The sequence below is a fragment of the Mastigoproctus giganteus genome, chromosome 4 (genome assembly GCF_048544385.1).
Source record: "Mastigoproctus giganteus isolate SK-2022 chromosome 4, ASM4854438v1, whole genome shotgun sequence".
Classification (NCBI taxonomy): Eukaryota; Metazoa; Arthropoda; class Arachnida; order Uropygi; family Thelyphonidae; genus Mastigoproctus; species Mastigoproctus giganteus.
In genome coordinates, this window is record NC_143578.1 from 12,197,380 (window position 1) to 12,216,089 (window position 18,710).

At 36.9% G+C, this 18,710-nt stretch overlaps 1 protein-coding gene across 1 annotated transcript in view; it reads right to left on the reverse strand.

The window, feature by feature from the left end:
- Window positions 1–271: 271 nt before the first annotated feature.
- The window catches only part of LOC150086411 (7SK snRNA methylphosphate capping enzyme-like), a 45,398-nt gene continuing 26,959 nt past the window's right edge, over window positions 272–18,710 (reverse strand). The window contains exons 3-4 of the mRNA XM_090371303.1: window positions 18,392–18,512; window positions 272–381 (exon numbers count right to left, since the gene is read on the reverse strand). Of these exons, the coding sequence (XP_090227429.1) occupies window positions 272–381; window positions 18,392–18,512 (231 nt within the window). The remainder of the gene's footprint in view (window positions 382–18,391; window positions 18,513–18,710) is intronic.

Genomic DNA, 18,710 nt, shown 5'->3' on the forward strand with positions numbered 1-18,710 from the left:
CACTTTCATTACTATTCCCTCTCAGAGCCCTACAGACTACAGTCAAGTTCAGTAGCTCACATTTTTGAAGTCTTTTCTCATATGGGCACCTTTTGCAGATCTCACCAAGTGGGCTACCCATCTTTGGATCCTTTCAAGAAACTGAATGGTTTTTTTTTTTGGATGTGGTTTCTATACTTTGACACGGTATTCCAAGTGTACTCTTACAACTGATTTACAAAGTGGGAATTAGCAAAATTTAAATAAGCTGCTAATATAAAATTATTTATTTTTATTCTTTACAAAAATCACCATTATGATAACAGTAATCATTATAAGCGTCATCTGTTTCATCATCTTGAACTGCACTCTTTGTAAATAAATAAATTGGCCTGCAGAAACCTGGAGAGGGGAAAAAAAAAAATTTATTTATCAAAACAAAACATATAAACAGAGGAACACCTCCTAGAGGGTAGTATTAAGATTGTCACTGTTAATATAATTAATTTTAAATATATGCTAATGGCTCCAGAAGTGTATAACTGTCATCATTCTTTAATAAAATATTTCACTGTGATTGCAAGTATATCTATACTTTCCCATAAATTAATTATATTTACAAGTATACTTGCAGCCTATATATTTGCAATGTATACTTTCCTATAAATTAATCACACAAAGGCTTGTACAAGTTTATATTTGCTGGATTACAATAACAAAACTTATAAAGTAACTTTTGTTATATTATACAACACAAGAAAAGCAGACCTGTAGCCATGCATGTAGGACAATGCTATTGCTTTCTCACGCATAAATGGAGGATGTGTCATGATTAGACATGACACATCCTTTAACACTGAAAAGTATGAGCAAAAAAACCACAATTCATTTTTACTTTATGTTTTTCTATATGTTTAATATTAATGAGCCATCAATGAAGCAATATTTTAATAAAATTTCAAGTTAAACATCTTATTTGTTAATTTTTGGTGGACAGTAGCATTTTTTGTCTAACTTTAGAATATTCTTTTCCCTTCTGATATGCTAACAGATAATGCTAATGCATTTTTTAAAAACAGTCCAGGAACTTCACTGCCATCTAGAAGCTATATGAAATGTAGGACAAAATGCACACAAGCCAAATAAATGTAGAAAAAAATTCATGCGACAGGCAGATACTTTACTGTATTTATTGATATTATTATACATTCCTCAAGAATGGTTTCGATAATGTATGTTTTTTCATGATGGTGGCTTAAAATTTTGCATCTGCAAAATGTACCATATACTATTTAAAAAATCTCAACCAGGAACAGATTTTATGATATTAACCAAAATTTAATGCATATAACTAAATTATTTGCATTGTAAATAAGCACAACAATAGCTGTTGAACCAGTAGTATAATGGACAAGTTTTCATGTGTGCCCTCATTATTTCAGGTATACATAATCAAATTCAAATATAGGCTTCCCCCCCCCTTATTTCTGGATTGTTTTGGCAGAAAAATTGAGCGAAGTGATATAAATAAAAAAGCATGGCCACTGGGAAGGTAATTTACTCATTTCCCCATGTATAAGATGCACTTAATTTTGGGGCCCGAATTTTGAAATAAAATGTATTACATAAAGTTATTGAACTCAAGTTTTATTCATCATAAAATTCATACAACTCATCACAGTCAAAACTCCCATCCATTAGCTTTTCCTCATCTGTGTCTGATGACGAATCACTGTCTTCATATATTGCCTCGTCCTCAGTTCCATCTATGGCATTTGAAATGCCACACTTCTTAAATGACTTGACAACGATCTCAATCTTGATATTATCCCAGGATCTTTTCACCCAGGTACAAACTTCTCCTATAGTTGGTTTCTTCACTCTTCCTGCTGGTGTCAAATTGTCCCCAGAAGACTTCATGCATTGGTTCCATTCGTCTCTCATGTCAGCTTTGAAGGGTTTGTTAATGCTGACATCAAGTGGTTGGAGCTGGGATGTCAAGGTATGACGGCAAGTTTTATTTTTTGCTCTGCAGCAATCTTCTTTGTATTTTTTGTTATGTGTGCCCTGAATTGATCAAGCACCAATAGGGCAGGTTTGCATAAGAGCCCACCTGGTCTCCTGCTCCAAACTTTCTCAAACCAGATCTTCATCCCATCCTCATCCATCCAACCCTTGTCATGAACGTGGACAATCACTCCTCGAGGAATGTCTTCTTTTGGCATTGTTTTGCGTTTGAAAATCAGCATAGGAGGCAGCTTGGTTCCGTCGGCACAACAAGCTAGAATGACTGTATAATGGCTCTTTTCATGTCCACTTGTCTTTCACCCCCTTCTTATCAACAGTTCTGTTACTTGGGACATCAAATTGAAGGGGGACTTTGTCCATATTTGCAATCTGTCCCAACTCAAACTGATGTATCTTCCAACACTGAATGACAAAACGATGAAATTCAAGGACCTTCCGCTCATAGCTTTCAGGCATCTTTTGGGCAAGTCTGGTGGGTGTACGCATGCTTAGTCCATTCCGTTTCATGAACCTGAAGCATCCTCCTTTGAAATCAGTAACTTCTTTTTCATCAGCAATTCTTCTTGCCTCATGCTGAACCATCTTTGTGGACACAGGAATTCCAATTGCCCTTTGCTCCTCAATCCATATCTTCTACTCCCTCTCTAAATCAGGCCATTTTGCTGACTTGCCTCTAATGGCCTTCTTCTGCCGTGGCGTTTTCAGTAGGGTTTCTTCTTCCTGTAGCTAGTCTCGGATTGTTTTCTCAGTTGGAGGAGGACCAAACTTATGTTCAGCAGCATGATTTCCATTCACTTTTGCAAACTGGATCACTTTTAACTTGAATTCCGCACTGTACGAAAATCTTTTCTGAGCCATTTCTGGGCAGAACGTGGCAAAATGTAACCTAATATACCGGTAACAAGTGCAAAACAATGAGCGCAAAGACAAGCGCGAAAAAGCAGGAAATGCAAGTAAAAAAAAATCTACAACCACTGTATAAAACGCACCCAGTTTTTAGACCCCAAATTTTTCAAAAAAAGGTGCGTCTTATACATGGGGAAATACGGTAACTACTGAACATTAAATTGGAACTATGTTATATTATACAAATATATGCTATGTTTTCACCAAGCAGGATAATCTGAAAAAAGAACAGTTTACACTGAAATTATTGTCCATCAAGATTTTATTAAATAATGCATTGTAGTAAACGATGTTAATAACTAAACTAAACTGCAATTAAAGCTGTAAGTACTAAAATATACTAAATCACTGCTAATTCTTATTTTTTAAATAACTGTTTTTCTTTTATTAATTAACAATAATTACTTATATCTGTAACCACATTGGTAGCATGGGGCCTGTCGGGTGACTCGTACAAAAATGTTTTGTGTATTTTTTTTCCTGGATGAAGATTAATGACCGAAACTTTCTCTTCCTTTCTAAATATAGACCCAAGTTCAGTCATTTTGCTTTTTTGAAGCAATATTTTACAGTTTTCATAGAGTACCTGAGTGAAAGAACCAAACAGATGCAGCAAGACCCCTTTTTTCAACTTTGTTTTCTCAGGCATGCAGAACCTCACAGGCGATGCTCCCATTTTTCAACATGTTGAACAATTGCCATTCCAGTTCATTTATTTTCTAGAAGTAACAAGATATAAAACCACATAAAAACATAGTGCCCATGCTATTCTAATTCAAGGAAATGCACCAGCTATGTTCTCTAATTTTCTGAATGAAGCATAGTCTCAGCCTTGATGGGGAATATTTTAGGTTATTCACAGGATAATCTGAAAACAAGTGACTGGAAAAATGTGAGAGCTCTAGAAAGGATCTTTCCTTCCTTTTCTGCAATCCTTCTTGTGACTGTTTTCACAAAGGGTTTCAGATGTGAATAAATAATAAGTAACTTACTACATAAAAAGATTTATATAGTAAGTTAGCTTCTAATTGTAATGAATATATGTGTAAACATTTTATATTTATATAAATCAAAGTGCCTAACAGTTTCATGTGTGTTTAATGACTAAAGTTCCTCACCTCCATTTTCAGCAAAATTAATAAAAATTATGCATGCATGCATACATACATACATAAGTAATATGTAAGCAGAATATATGCATTTCATGCTCTTGACTATTCTTTCTACATCTGAAAATACAGCCAGCTACTAATTTCATGTTTATATGCTATGTTTTCACCGAATTAATATATATATATATATATATATATATATATATATATATATATATATGTGCGTGTGTATATATATATATATACAGGGTTATTAAAATTAAAGTATCCCTATGCAGAGGGCTCTGGAGCAAGTTCTAAGGCTCGTACTGAAGAGAAATTTGGACAACAGGCACAATAAAGAATGTGCTCGCCATTTATTGGAAAAAAAAATTAGTTATAAAATTTGCCACTGTATGGTGCGTAACTATCTTAGTTACGATTATGCAAATAACGTAAGTTATCACCACTACTCAGCTCTACTGTACCGTTAATAAAGCAAAAACAGGAAATAATTGGGTCCCCCAAGTGTCAAGGCATATTAGAAGTCATTTGTTACTGCATGGTAGGATTTTCATTGGCTTCATGTCGTATAAGTTCAATGACTTTCATTTAGTTACTTTGTGCTACAACTGTCAGGGATATGTTATCACACAGACCCTGTCTGCAGTCACTGTGCAGGTATAGGACACTCCTACACATTTTGTACTCCTCAGCGAGAACACCCGATCTGTTCCAATTGAAAGGCAAAAAAACTGAGCTGCAAATCATTCTGTAAGGAGTAAACAGTGTCCAGAATACTTGAATACACTTAAGTTGGTCAAAGAAAGAGCACGGCAATTTGATAATGTTAATGGCAGATATTGATAATCACTTAATCAGTACAATGCAAAATCGAATGTTAACCTACGTATACTACAGATTAATGCTCAGAGATCAAAATCGGTGGCTGATGAAGTTAGACTAGTGTGCAGCAGAGAGAATATTGATATAGCCTGCATACAGGAACCATACTTAGTGAAAGGTCGGCCTATGAGGGATATCCACTTTCAGCACGTGTACTCTTTGCAGCTGAACCAAACTTAAGAGCTGCAATTGTAGTGTTTAACAAGGACATAGTTATTACTGTTATAAATTCATTGTGCTCTTCACAGATGGTGTGCATAGGGATAGAGTCAGATCTTGCATCATTCTATCTATGTTGTATGTATTGTCATCACTCAACAGACAATTTCTAAATCAGGTACATGGAACTGGTTCAAAATTGCTTGGGTAGTAATTCAGTAATATTTGCGATGGATTCTAACTCAAGATCAGCATTGTGGTTTGATAGAATTACAAATGATCGTGGTTGTCAACTAGATGAATTCTTGGCTTGTTGTGAATTGTTTATACAAAATCTACCAAGTTCAGAGAGTACTTTCTTCACTGTTAATGGAGAATCAAATATTGACTTGACAATCTGTAACGTAAGGGCAGCTAGTATAGTGGACAATTGGCAATTAAGAGCAGACTGGGTCTGCTCTGATCATCGGGCCATTGTATTTTCTGTCAAGGACATAACAAAACTAGCTCCGTCTCAGGAACAGTTACGATGATTTGCTATTGGAAATGCAAAGTGGAATAGGTTTGACGAATATATTCATGTCTGACTTGGGAATTTGGGCATTCTCTCCAGATGTCTGGAGAGAATGCAGTGGAGTTACTTCAGCACTCTCTCTTTGAGGCTTCCAGCACATCTATGAAGCAAAAGAACTGTAATAGGATTCCAGTTAAATGGTGGTCTGGTGAGTTAAGCCAACTTCAGAAGCAGGTTCATAAAGCACGGAAAAGGTACCAAAGAAGTAAGCGTAACAATGGGGGGAGGAGGAGGAAGTTAATGTACTTAAAGTAGAGTATCAGAGGATACGGAGTGCATACGTGCGTATGATATCTAAATCAAAATTAACTGCCTGGAGAACATTGGTTAGAACAGTGGGCAATGAGAATCCATGGGGAATTGTATATAAGCTATGTACTGGCAAGACTAAAATATATAATGGACATACAGCATACTCTATTGGAGGTGTTGACCAGGAAAGTACGAGTTGGAGAGAAAGTATGTCTGCGATTTTGGATCATCTGATTGGAGATACTATCTCTGAGCAAGATGAGGAACAGATGTTGATGAAAAGGCTTAATCATGCTTACTCTGGGGTACAAGACGAGGATCCCTTTAGCCTGATTGAACTCTGTGATGCAGTACAACGTATAAGGAACAATAAATACCCAGGGATGGACCTTATTGAAGGAGAGGTCATTAAACGGTCTCATCGACTGATACCAAGGATCCTTCTTGAAGCTTTTAATAGCTACCTGCGTGACGGGGCCTTTCCATCACCATGGAAGGATGCCCTATTAAAGCTGATACTGAAGGGACTATCTAGGCCAAAGAATGATCCATGATCTTATCGACCTATTGCCCTCCTCCCTGGATTAGGAAAGGTGTTTGAAAGGATGCTGGCGAGACGGATTACTGACTATACTGAAAAAAAAAAAACTTAGGCTGGTCTGGCATACAATATGGTTTTACTCAGGTCGTGGAACAGAAGATGCGCTTTGGGCATTGCGAAACTATATATTAGGCTCGAACAGTATGTCCTTGGAATCTTTATTGACTTTGAGGGAGCTTTTGAGTCCATTCAATGGAGCAGCATTCTTATGATGTTGAGACTTGCAGGCTGTTCAACTAAGATCTCTAGGTGGTAAAGGACTACTTCACGCACCGTACAGTGACTGTTAAGTCGTCGGTTGATTCTAGTGTACGAGAGGTGACCAGGGGATGCCCACAAGGATTGGTTTTGGACCACTAATGTGGAACCTAGTTTTGGAGGACTGGTTGAGTAGGGACTTTGAGCATACAGAGATGGTGGCATATGCCGATGACCTTGTTGCTTATTGAAGGAAATACACGGATGCAACTAGAAACCAGGTCACAGCAGGTTTTGTTTGAACTTAATAACTGGTGTAGATTACATAAACTGACTGTATCAGGAACCAAAACAAGGACAATGGTCTTTAAGGATCAATTTTTGAGTAGAAGACCCCCGGTTGTTAGAATGAATGGGTCGAGCCTAAAATCGGCAAGGCAATTAAAATATCTAGGCATTATGTTTGACGGATCTTTGACATTCAACTCACATATTACTTATCTATCAGAAAAGGTGAGGAAATTTATTGTGATGATTACTCGAATCACTAGAGTTGGCTGGAGAATAAAAGGTAAGGCGCTAAACTTGCTATATGAATGTGTATTTATCCCCATGGTAACATATGGTGCACCAATTTGGTTTGAACGTGTAAGTGGAAAAGTATTTACTAGAAAGCTCAGTTCCATTCAAAGAGTAATGCTCCTTAGGCTGTGCATGGCACGCAGAACTGTGTAGACCCCAGCTTTGCAGATTGTGATTGGAAAATTGCCTGTTGATTTGCATTTATTGTATTGTGCATTGGCTTACTTCATCCGCCATGGCATTCCCTGTTCTTTTCTGAATATACAGGTGGACATTTTGGCAGATCCCAGGAAGGAAAGGACAAGAATCTGGGATGCTTTGGTAAAAGTCTGGTAAGAGCATTGGAGTGTTTGTGATGAAGGGCAGATTACACAAAATTTTTTCCCAGATTTAAGAAATGCAGCCTCGATAAAATTCAAATGGTTTGCCCCAAACTTACAAGCTTTGTTCTTATTAACTGGTCATGGTTCGATTAATGCAAAGTTGCATGATTTAGCAATTAATGAAAGATCTAGTTGCCATTGTGGAGAAAGAGAATCATGGGAACATATTACGTACAACTGTGAGGAGTACTGCAATCTACGAATTGAATTGGTATCAAGGGTTAGTAATCTCAATCTTATGGCAGAAGGCTGTGAGACAATTCTAGTTGATAAACAGGAGAACTTCTTGGCTTTTCAAGCCTTTGCAACTGCAATATTTCTTAGGCGGAAGACTCTTCTACATCTGGAAGCCTTGGATTTGTAATGCAGTATGGTGTATGCCGAATTACCTAGAATTCTGTGAAATCGTGGAGGCTTGAGTCTGCTATATCCGCTGCAACTCCAGCTCCTTGTGCTCAATTACCTAAAGTTCTGTGAAATCATGGAGGCTTGAGTCTATTATATCCACTGCAACTCCAGCTCCTTGTGCTGGAGTTTCTGCTCTCGGCAGCTCCTTGTGCTGGAATTTCTGTTCTCAGCAGCTCCCGGTGGTGGTATTTCTCTTCTTAGCAGCTCCTAGCGCTGCTGGCTTTCCAACAGACTGTGAACAAATGCAGATCTTCCCAATGAAGTTTGAACTTTGTCTGAAATTTAATTATATTTTTTTATTTTTTATGTAATTTGATTATTTTTCAATTTGTTCATATCAATCTTTTTTGGTCATGGCAGGTTTTTTCCCTCCTTGTACTTGGGCAAACAGGAGAGGGAGTATATAAGAGTACTGCTAAATTATGTGTAACTGACAGCGGGGTTGCCATTGGTTGGCTGGGACTGCTTTAAGTAATAAATATCAATATCTACTGTACTGTATAAAAGCAAAGCAGTCTCTTCAAAATCACAGTAGATGTTTGCCTGCACTACAGCAGCAATGCCAGGAAAAGGCACTATTAGTGAAGCTGTACTATCACAACAGCAACAATGCAGCTGCAGCTATCAGAGAATTCCAGTATCAGAAGTGCACAAGGCGTGGACCTATGACTGTTTGTGCTGTCTGCAAAATGACTACACAATTTGAAGCGACAGAACACTTGGTATTCAACCAGGTAGAGGGTGAGAATGAGTGGACTCCTCTCGTGTTGAAGATGTTGCTACGGCTATCGTGGATTTATCAAGTGTGCCAGCTGTTTCTCGTGAAGTGGACGTGCTGTATTCCACTGTAAGGCTAGTAATGCGTCAAGTGTTGCGGTACTATCCTTACAAGATGGACATGGTACAGCACGGTGAAGCAGATATTCGTTTCACATATACACTTCAGTTTCTGGCACGAATGACAGTGGATATCACTTGGCCATGGAACATCATTTGGAATGATGAAGTCAACTTCTGCTTAAATGGACAAATGAATATGCACAACTGTTGCATTTGGGCAACAGAAAACCCTCAAGTTATCCAAAAAGTCCTATTGACTTCTCCAAAAGTGACAGTGTCATGTGGATTTACGGCCACATTTTTTTAAACAGGTAACACTGACTGGATACTGCACCTGTTCCATCACTGGACAGCGATATTATGAAATGTTGGCAAATTTTGCAATACCAGAGCTGCAGCAACGTGGGTGCCTTCAGGATACCATATTCATGCAAGATGATGCACCACCCCCACATCCACCATTGTGTCCAAAGATTGCTATGGCAACAGACGAATGGGTCATCAGCCGTTGTTTCCAGATATCTTGGACACCCTGATCACCGGACCTCACCCCATGCAACTTCTGGTTGTGGGATTTTTTGAAGAACCAGGTGTATTGGGAAGGATGTCACACTCTGGAAGATCTGAAGGGCAGCATTAGACGTCATGTGCTGGCTATTCCAGTTGACACGCTATGTTCTGCTGTAGAAAATGCTGTTCTTCGAATGGAAACTGTCGTTGACCAAAATGGTCAACGACAGTTTCCACAATGCCATATTGTGACAAATTTTGTAACTAATTTTTTTCCCCCAATAAATGGCAAACGCATTCTTTATTGTACTCTTTGTCCAAATTTCTCTCCAGTACAAGCCTTAGAGCCTTCTACATAGAGATACTTTAATTTTAACAACCCTGTAATATGTGTGTGTGTGTGTATATATACACACACACACACACAGTCTGGGTGCGAGGTTAGCCTGTGCAGACGTAGCTCCTTGAAGCTCTTGGAACAGAGAAGTTTTTCCTGATTTATTAGCTTAAATTGTCATATTAACTTATTTTCTGGAATAGCTTTATATTCCTAGTTACGATACTTAGTTTAAAGTTTAACTTAGACAGAGATTTTGTAGGTATTACTTAGTATCGGTAACGGTATCAAATCCACGTGTTACAAATTGAACGAGAGGTCTTTTTTTTTTTAACCAAATTTAGTCGATTTATTAACCAATTGTTATATCAAATTATCTTCTATAAGTAGATTATAGACCTAGTCAGGATCCTTAGTTTATTCTAAATTGAGATAGCGAGATTTGGAAGCTAATCAATACTTACGAGTCCGTAGAAGTACCGTTCGAGAATTCCCACCATTTTTACACGATAGCATAAGCTTAGTGTAGTATAGTGCATAATACAATATTGTCAATTAATCAGTAAATCTATTAATCTTGATAAACTTTATTGTCAATTAAATTGTATTTTTAACTCTCTATATATATAACGACTTAATCGTAACAAATAATTAATACATAACTATAGTGGTACACATGATACGGAAGTTGTATAAAGGGAACTCGTAGAAAACACTAGATACCGAAAAAAAAAAATATAACATAACTGTTTTGGGATATAACAAGGATTTAATTTTTGTTTTGAAATTTTATTGAATTAAATCGGAATCATGACTCTGACCAGAGCAGCAAAGCAAAAGGCTCAAGCTAATGGGAGTGCTGTGGTTCAGGGGAGAACTGAGAGGGGCAGTTGCCCTCTGAATCACAGTCTTTTAAAATGCACTGTTTGCGGAGCAGTCGGGTACGGGACATGATACTGCCAAGGGGGATGTCTTTGTGTGTGCACGATGTAAGGAGTGCAAGGAAATCAGGCGACAATGCAGCGTTGTTATGGGCCTTTATGAGAGCTTGAAGGACAGGGTGGATGCCCTCGAAGGAAATAAATTGAGGGGCCCATCAAGCTCTCAGCTGCCCACATCAACACCAGAGCTTGCACTTGGTCATCAGGCAACACAGAGGCAGCCCCCTAGGCAGAATGCACTAGTCCCACAGGAACTAGTAGTTGTTGGTGACTCTATTGTCAGGGAAACGGGGAACATGCTTTGTAAAAAGGATAGGTGGAATAGGACCAGGGTATGTCTGCCAGGGGCAAAGGTTGATGACGTTGTAGAGCGAATATCATCTTTAAAGGGCACAAAAGGTGATATAGTTGTACACGTTGGCACTAATGATATTAAGAGTAGGAGACCGGCGGAATTACTTAGCAAGTACAGGTCACTGTTGAAAAAAAGCCATGAATTAGGGTTGAATTTGAAAGTGTCTGCAATTCTGCCCAGACATGATAGGAGGGAGTATATGATGAGAGCCTTGTCGATCAATTCGGCCCTGGAGGGATTGTGCAAGGCTCAAGGGGTAGAATTTTTTTCAGCCTGGACTGTACTTGTTAACAGGAGAGATTGCTTCTACAGGGATGGGATACACTTAAATAGAAAGGGTGCAAGAATTTTTGCTGATGCTGTCGAGGCAGTGTTAGGTGGGTCGGAAAACTGCTAGTTGGGGGGATACAAGGACTAATAGATTAACAGTAGCCACTGGCAGAGGTGGAAGTGATTCTTGCACTGCTTCTATTGAAATGAGCAGAAGCCTGAAAAACAAGATGCAGGATATTTCAGAGACTGCTGGGAGTCATTGCGGTACAAGTAAACACATGGGTTGTGTTAGGGTAGCTAAGAATAAAAACAGGTGCATGTATACCTGCGTGTACACCAATGCTAGGAGTTTGGTAAATAAATTTGATGAATTTGAGGTATTACTCAAAACATCAAAGGCAGATATTGTTGGGATATCAGAGACGTGGTGTCACACAGATATAAGTAATGCGGAACTGGAATTTGGGGAATACAATGTGTATAGAAAGGATAGACAGGGGAGGAGGGGTTATGCTATTAGTTAAGAAACACAAAGTCCAAGGAAGTGAAGCCAGTCGACATCGATGGACAGGGCAGTGTCGAGTCAGTTTGGTGTGACATAAGCATAGGGAAATCAAAATTGAGAGTAGGAGTGTGCTATAGGCCTAATGACTCTGATGAGTATAATAAGATATTGTACAGGGAAATAGAGAGTGGGCCAGTAAATCAGAGAGTCTTATAATGGGGGATTTTAATTTCCCAGATATTGACTGGAATTTGTGGGTTGGTCACTCGCACACTAGCAAGGCTTTTGTGGATTTATTGGATGATTGTTTTCTACATCAGCATGTTCGTGAGGCAACAAGAGGGAGCAATACTCTTGATCTGATTATCAGTAGTGATTCTTCATGTATTAAGAATCTGCAGATAAATGAACCACTAGGTGGCAGTGATCACAGTGTGTTGAAGTGGGATTTACTCAAGGAGGTAACTACCATCAGAGGTAAAGGGAAGGGTTTTTGTTTTCGTAAAGGCGACTATGATGGTATGAGACAGTATTTAAATTCTATACAGTGGGACCAACTGATGATGTTACCAACAGCAAACTCAAAATGGGAAGCATTCAAGGAACTAATTTTGGAGGCTACCAGGCTTTACATACCAACTAAGAAATATTGTTCAAGGTTTAGGCCTAAATGGTTGTCAGATGAACTAATGAGACATGTGGCAGAGAAGAAAAATGCATGGGATACATACAAATTAATGGGTGACATGGAAGCCTATGATAGATATAAGTTGGTCTGTAACCAAGTCACAAAGGAGATTAGGCAGGCAAAGGCAGACTACGAAAAATCCTTGGCAAAGGATGCAAAGAAAAACAGAAAAGAGTTCTTTACATATTTACACTCAAGAAGGAAAGGGATGAATCAGATTGGTCCACTGGATATTGATGGTTCAACAGTTGAGGATACTGCTCAGGTGGCTAACAATCTAAACGAGTATTTTGCATCTACATTCACGCATGAGGAGTTATTCAGGAAGGAGAATGATGTAGGTAAAGTAAACATTGGCAGTGAGCTGGATGATTTTGCAATAACTGAGAGGAAAGTGGAGGAGAGATTGTTGAGGATAAACATAAAAAAGGCACCTGGGGTGGATGGGATCTATCCAGTTATATTAAAGGAGGCAGCAAAGGAAGTAAGCAAACCCCTAGCCATAATTATGAGAGCTTCTTTGGACTCAGGGGAGGTACCCATAGACTGGAGAAGTGCAAATGTAACCCCAATTCACAAAGGAGGATCAAAGGCTGACACAAGTAATTATAGACCTGTTAGTTTAACTTCTGTTCCAGGTAAATTAATGGAGGCGCTAGTTAAAGAAGCACTGCAGGATCATCTAGACAAGAATTCAGTTATAGCTCAGACGCAGCATGGTATTGTTAAGGGCAGGTCTTGCCTGACCAGTTTGATTGGATACTATGATGTAGTCACAAAAGAACTGGATGCAGGGAATAACTTTGATATTATATATTTGGATCTTAGAAAGGCTTTTGATACTGTTGCACATGGAAGACTGCTGCACAAATTGGAGCAGTGTGGCATTGGAGGCAAATTGCTGCTATGGATAAGGGGATGGTTGAGTGGCAGAAGACAGAGAGTGGTAATCAATGGACACTGCTCAACGTGGACTAATGTTATTAGTGGAGTTCCTCAGGGTTCAGTGTTGGGTCCGTTGTTGTTTTCGGTGTTTATGAATGATATTGATGATGGGATATCAAGTTTAATGTCCAAGTTTGCAGATGATACAAAGGTTGGCAGGGTGGTTAAGGACACTACTGACGCTATGCTGCTGCAACAGGATCTGGAAAGGTTGAACAGATGGGCTGAGAGGTGGCAAATGAAGTTTAACATTGACAAATGTAAAGTACTACATATGGGAAACAGTAACCCCAGAGCAACGTATCAACTCTGCGGTACTACACTGACAGTGGTGGAGAATGAAAAGGACCTGGGGGTAATTGTGCAGGCAGATATGAAGTTCTCTGAGCAGTGCAGACGAGCTGCAAGAGTAGCTCATGGTGTCTTGTCAATGATATACAGGAATTTTTCTAGCAGGGATAAGGAGGTGATTATTCCCTTGTATAAGGCAATGGTTAGGCCACATCTTGAGTACTGTATACAGGTCTGGAGGCCTCATTTCAAGAAGGATGTAGAGCTGCTGGAACGGGTACAGAGAAGGGCAACAAGATTAGTGAATGGAACAAAGGGTTGCTCTTATGAAGAAAGGCTTAAGTTTTGCAAATTACAGAGTCTGGAGACTAGGCACCGGCGAGGTGATCTGATAGAGGTGTATAAGGCTTTGAATGGTTTGAGCATGCTCAATGCCAATGGGATTCTTCATCTTGCTCAGAATAATCACCTCAGAGGGCATAAATTTAAATTGAGGAAGGACGGATGTCGGATAGATGTGCGGAAATTTGCCTTTGGCCAGCAGGTGGTTGGTTGGTGAAACCGACTTCCATCACTTGTTGTTGAAGTTGATAGCCTAAACAAATTTAAAGCTCAACTGGACATGTATTTCGAATGAACGGAGGGGTGAAATGGGAGTGGTGTGTGTGTGTTTTTTTTTTTTTTTTTTTTTTGGCTGATGCTGAATAAGCTTGCTTTCTTGCATCATATGCCTCTACTAATGCTGATATATATATATATATATAAAATAAAAAATTAAAAAATATATATAAATTAAAAAAAAAAAATATATATATATATATATATATATATAAGAACAATAGGGATAAGTATAAATATGAAAGCATAATATTCAGATCAGATTAATGCCATCAATAGCTGATTGTATATTACATCAGTCTGTAATCTAGTTATTACAGTAAACACAATAAGTACTATACAGCAGCTGAACGTGTATATGAACACTTCAACATACAGCTAACAGTAAACCATTACTGTCAAAAATAACTTATAAGGACTACTAAAGCCGATGCTGGCCCACAAGGCCGAATCCTGGAATAATACATATAATTATTACTAATAAAATATAAAAGGTATATAATACATTACAATGGTGATTATGTAGTTAACTATTGGTGTAGAGATACTGTCGGGCTAAACGTCATCTTGCCTGTTTGCCACTAAATTATAATCAAGTTTCAATTTTTGGACACAGTTAAACAGGCAGATGGCAAACAGAAACAGATAGCTCCGTTAATTGTTGGTGGGATATATTGAGAGGGTTAGCCCTTGAAAAAGTTCCTTTCAATGTATCTCTACACCAATAGTTAACTACATAATCACCATTGTAACGTATTATATACCTTTTATATTTTATCAATAATAATTATATGTATTATTCCAGTGTTCGGCCTTGTGGGCCAGCATCGGCTTTAGTAGTCCTTATAAGTTATTTTTGGCAGTAATGGTTTACTGTTAGCTGTATATTGAAGTGTTCATATACACGTTCAGCTGCTGAATAGTACTTACTGCATTTACTATAATAACTATATATATAAAATATTAGTAGTATAAAATACAGTAAGTAGATATTTATGCATAGAAATAAACTAATGAAAATACGGTGTACCCTGGGAGCGATATACGTTGTGAGTTTTTCATAATGAAAGTCTTTCATTGACCTTTCTCCACCTTGGTCGTTTCTTCAAAAAATTCATTTGGTTTACTTTTCAATCGTTACAATTATTTTTTCCGGTTCCTTTCTTCCCCCCTTCGTTCACAACGTATATTGCTACCAGGGTACACCGTATTTTCATTAGTTTATTTCTATGCATAAACATCTACTTACTGTATTTTATACTAATAATATTTTATATATACATTATGGCCGTAGGGTACTTTTGCGATAGCAGTGACCCTGATCCATAATTCATGTTATTGTAATTCAGTCTTATCTAATCTAATTCTTAATTTTCTTCCCCCCTATAGCATATAACTTCTCCATTGCATTATTCTTGATGATTATATATATATATATCTATATATATATATATATACATATAAATATACATACACACAGTAGACTCTCGATTTTCTGGTTAATCCAAAAATACAGACTTCCCCAACATACGTAAGAGATATGTTCCAGGATTTCTTACTTAGTCGAGTTTTACGTAACTCGGGAATGACTAGTAGCATATTGCTACTGTATTATTATTGACAAATCTGAATTCAGCGCGATACTTATTAATGTTTGACCATTTTCGTACATTCTTATTAGTTTAATTTTCGGATTCAAATCAATCGCTTTCCTTCTGGTAGATTTACTAGTACCGCTGTCACTTATTCTCTTAGTCGGCACCATGATAATGGTCAAAATGCAATTTTCTGTAAAGAACTTCACAGGGTTAAGGCAAAAACTCACTATTATGACTCCACACGAGCTCATATTTTACTAAAGCACATTTCTGGAGGTCACCAAAAAACAATTTGCACTTTCCGATTTATAGGGATTTTTCTGTTAGCGCAATCTATTATAAACAGGTAGTAAACTCAATCTTATTGCATTTGCGATGCTACTGATAGCTGGAATTCTGTGGGATTTACGTTATTATGGTGAAGTGTGTCCCCCCTTTCACTAAAATCTTCAGTCACATAAAAAAAAAAAATAAATAATTGTAAGAATTTTCTCTTCTTTCCAATTTTTTGCTTGTTACTCCGATCTCACTTGTGCGTGACGTGATCGTCGTTATTGATTGCTTATCATTTTTTTTTTTTGCTGTTTTAAATTTTAAAATCCTAAAACAAAATTTAAAAAATTGAGTGAAAATGAATTTACGTAAATCTGTAGTTGTGTAAGTCGGGGACTTACTGTATTGAAAAATGTTCAGCAATCTATGTAAAAAATATGGCAATAGATAAAAAACTTACCACACGCTACTCGTGTGTCCAATACGATGCTTCCTTTTATTTTTTGCGATGTCGATTTTAAATCTAATAGCTTCCCTTTATTTTTTACAGTGTCGCGTATGTTTTGGTCACCAACATCATAATGGTTCTTTAGAGATTTAATGGATGCACTGTTTAGAAACTTTTGAATAATTTCAGGTCTTTGTTTAACTGAAAGCTCAACTCTTTTGCACTTACCTATCATTTTTGCAATTTCTAAACAAAAAAAAAAAAAAAAAAAAAAAATTGACATCCCTGACATAAATAACGAAACAAAATTTGTCTTTTTGCAGTGCGACGGAACACAACAATCGACGCAACACACTAAAACAGCCTAAACATTTGGTCTCTGTTTTTTTATTTGAGCAGCGGATGTGAAGACATCGCGGGTTGAAAGATAATAGGCACACTAATCTCCCAATGACGACTTATAACGCCGCTTCTTATCGCTTATTTACGATTTGCAAAACATCTCTTTATACCTATTCTAGTTATTACTTGAATTTTATGATTTCTGGTTGTTGCTTTTTTTTTTTTTTTAATTTGGAGTCTTGAAGTGTCCCGGTTAATCCGATCCCGGTAAATCGAGAGTCTGCTATATATATATATATATATATATATATATATATATATATATATATTTTTTTTTTTTTTTTAAAATAAAGTAAAAAGTACAGAATTTTTTAAAAATCTATTTTTTTATTAAAAAAATATAAAGTTATATACAAGAAGTATAGAAATCTATTAAAAAAGGATGATACACTGAAAAGATGGTATACTGTAAGTAGAATTCAAAAACTTTTTTCATAAAAAAAAAAAAAAAAGAAAAAAAAGTTGCCTCTGTTGGCTGCCCATGACCCCAGTGCTGGCTTAATCTGGTAATAAAATATCTTTGAAAATTTTATTTTATTGAAAAATATTTGATATGTGTTCTGGTGAATGTTAGGAGCTCAGGAACGGGAGTGCAGTAGCACACGCTACTTGAGTAGACTGGGGTTCAAGCCCTTAACTGCTAAATACGGTTGATCTGCCAACCTGCACTGGACCAGCGTGGAAGATTATGCTCCATTTCCCTCAACATGAATTGCTGAGGAGGCTTCCATCCTGCAGTGGGTTGGTAATAGCTGCAGTTTACCTTTTTACTACAGTTATAAGTTATACATTCTTTTTTAAAAAAATACACATGCAAGGTAGTATTTTTGCCAGGTGAGGTCAAGTTGTTAATATTATATTGCATAAGATCAAAACTTTAAATTACAGGATGTTTCAAACACACAGGATATATAGGGAAAAAACAGAACAGGACAATAGAAGCACTGAGTATTAAAATATGTCATGTGCATCCAAATTGTTAGAAAAGACAGTGAATAGTTTATAAATATATAAATTAAAATATTACGTGTACAGGAATGTAAAATAAAACAATGTAATTTACAACACAGAAAATTTATTTAGAATAAAGAGAATAAAAACATCATGGTTTGTATTGTACATTCTATTTCTCAGGTGATCTTGAGAATCAGAAAAAGATTGGGAATATGACTATGATGAATAAGGTTCAACTCAATTAGGCCAACCCACAATCAACAAAGATTTGCCATTCAACATTAAATTGTATTACATTATAGTAATTACTTTACAACTGTGATTAATTAAATTTATTAAAACAAACCTTTAGATTTATGTGGTACTTCAATTGCTTCAAAGTGCTCAAAGCCAACAACTTCCAACAGATATTCGTTAAACTGTTCTGGAAAAAACTTGATGGAATCGTAATTTTGCTGTGTTTCTATCTGCAAAAAAAAAAAATATATATATATATATATATATATAAAATAATAAATACAAAATCCTGTAATGTAATGATAAACTATAATTATAGTAAAAGATATATATATATCTGAATCTGTCTCATAAGCTTTGTTCAGTCACTGCACAGGAGCTATTCATACTGTAATCACAAAGTATTTTACACAGAAATTTCATGTTTT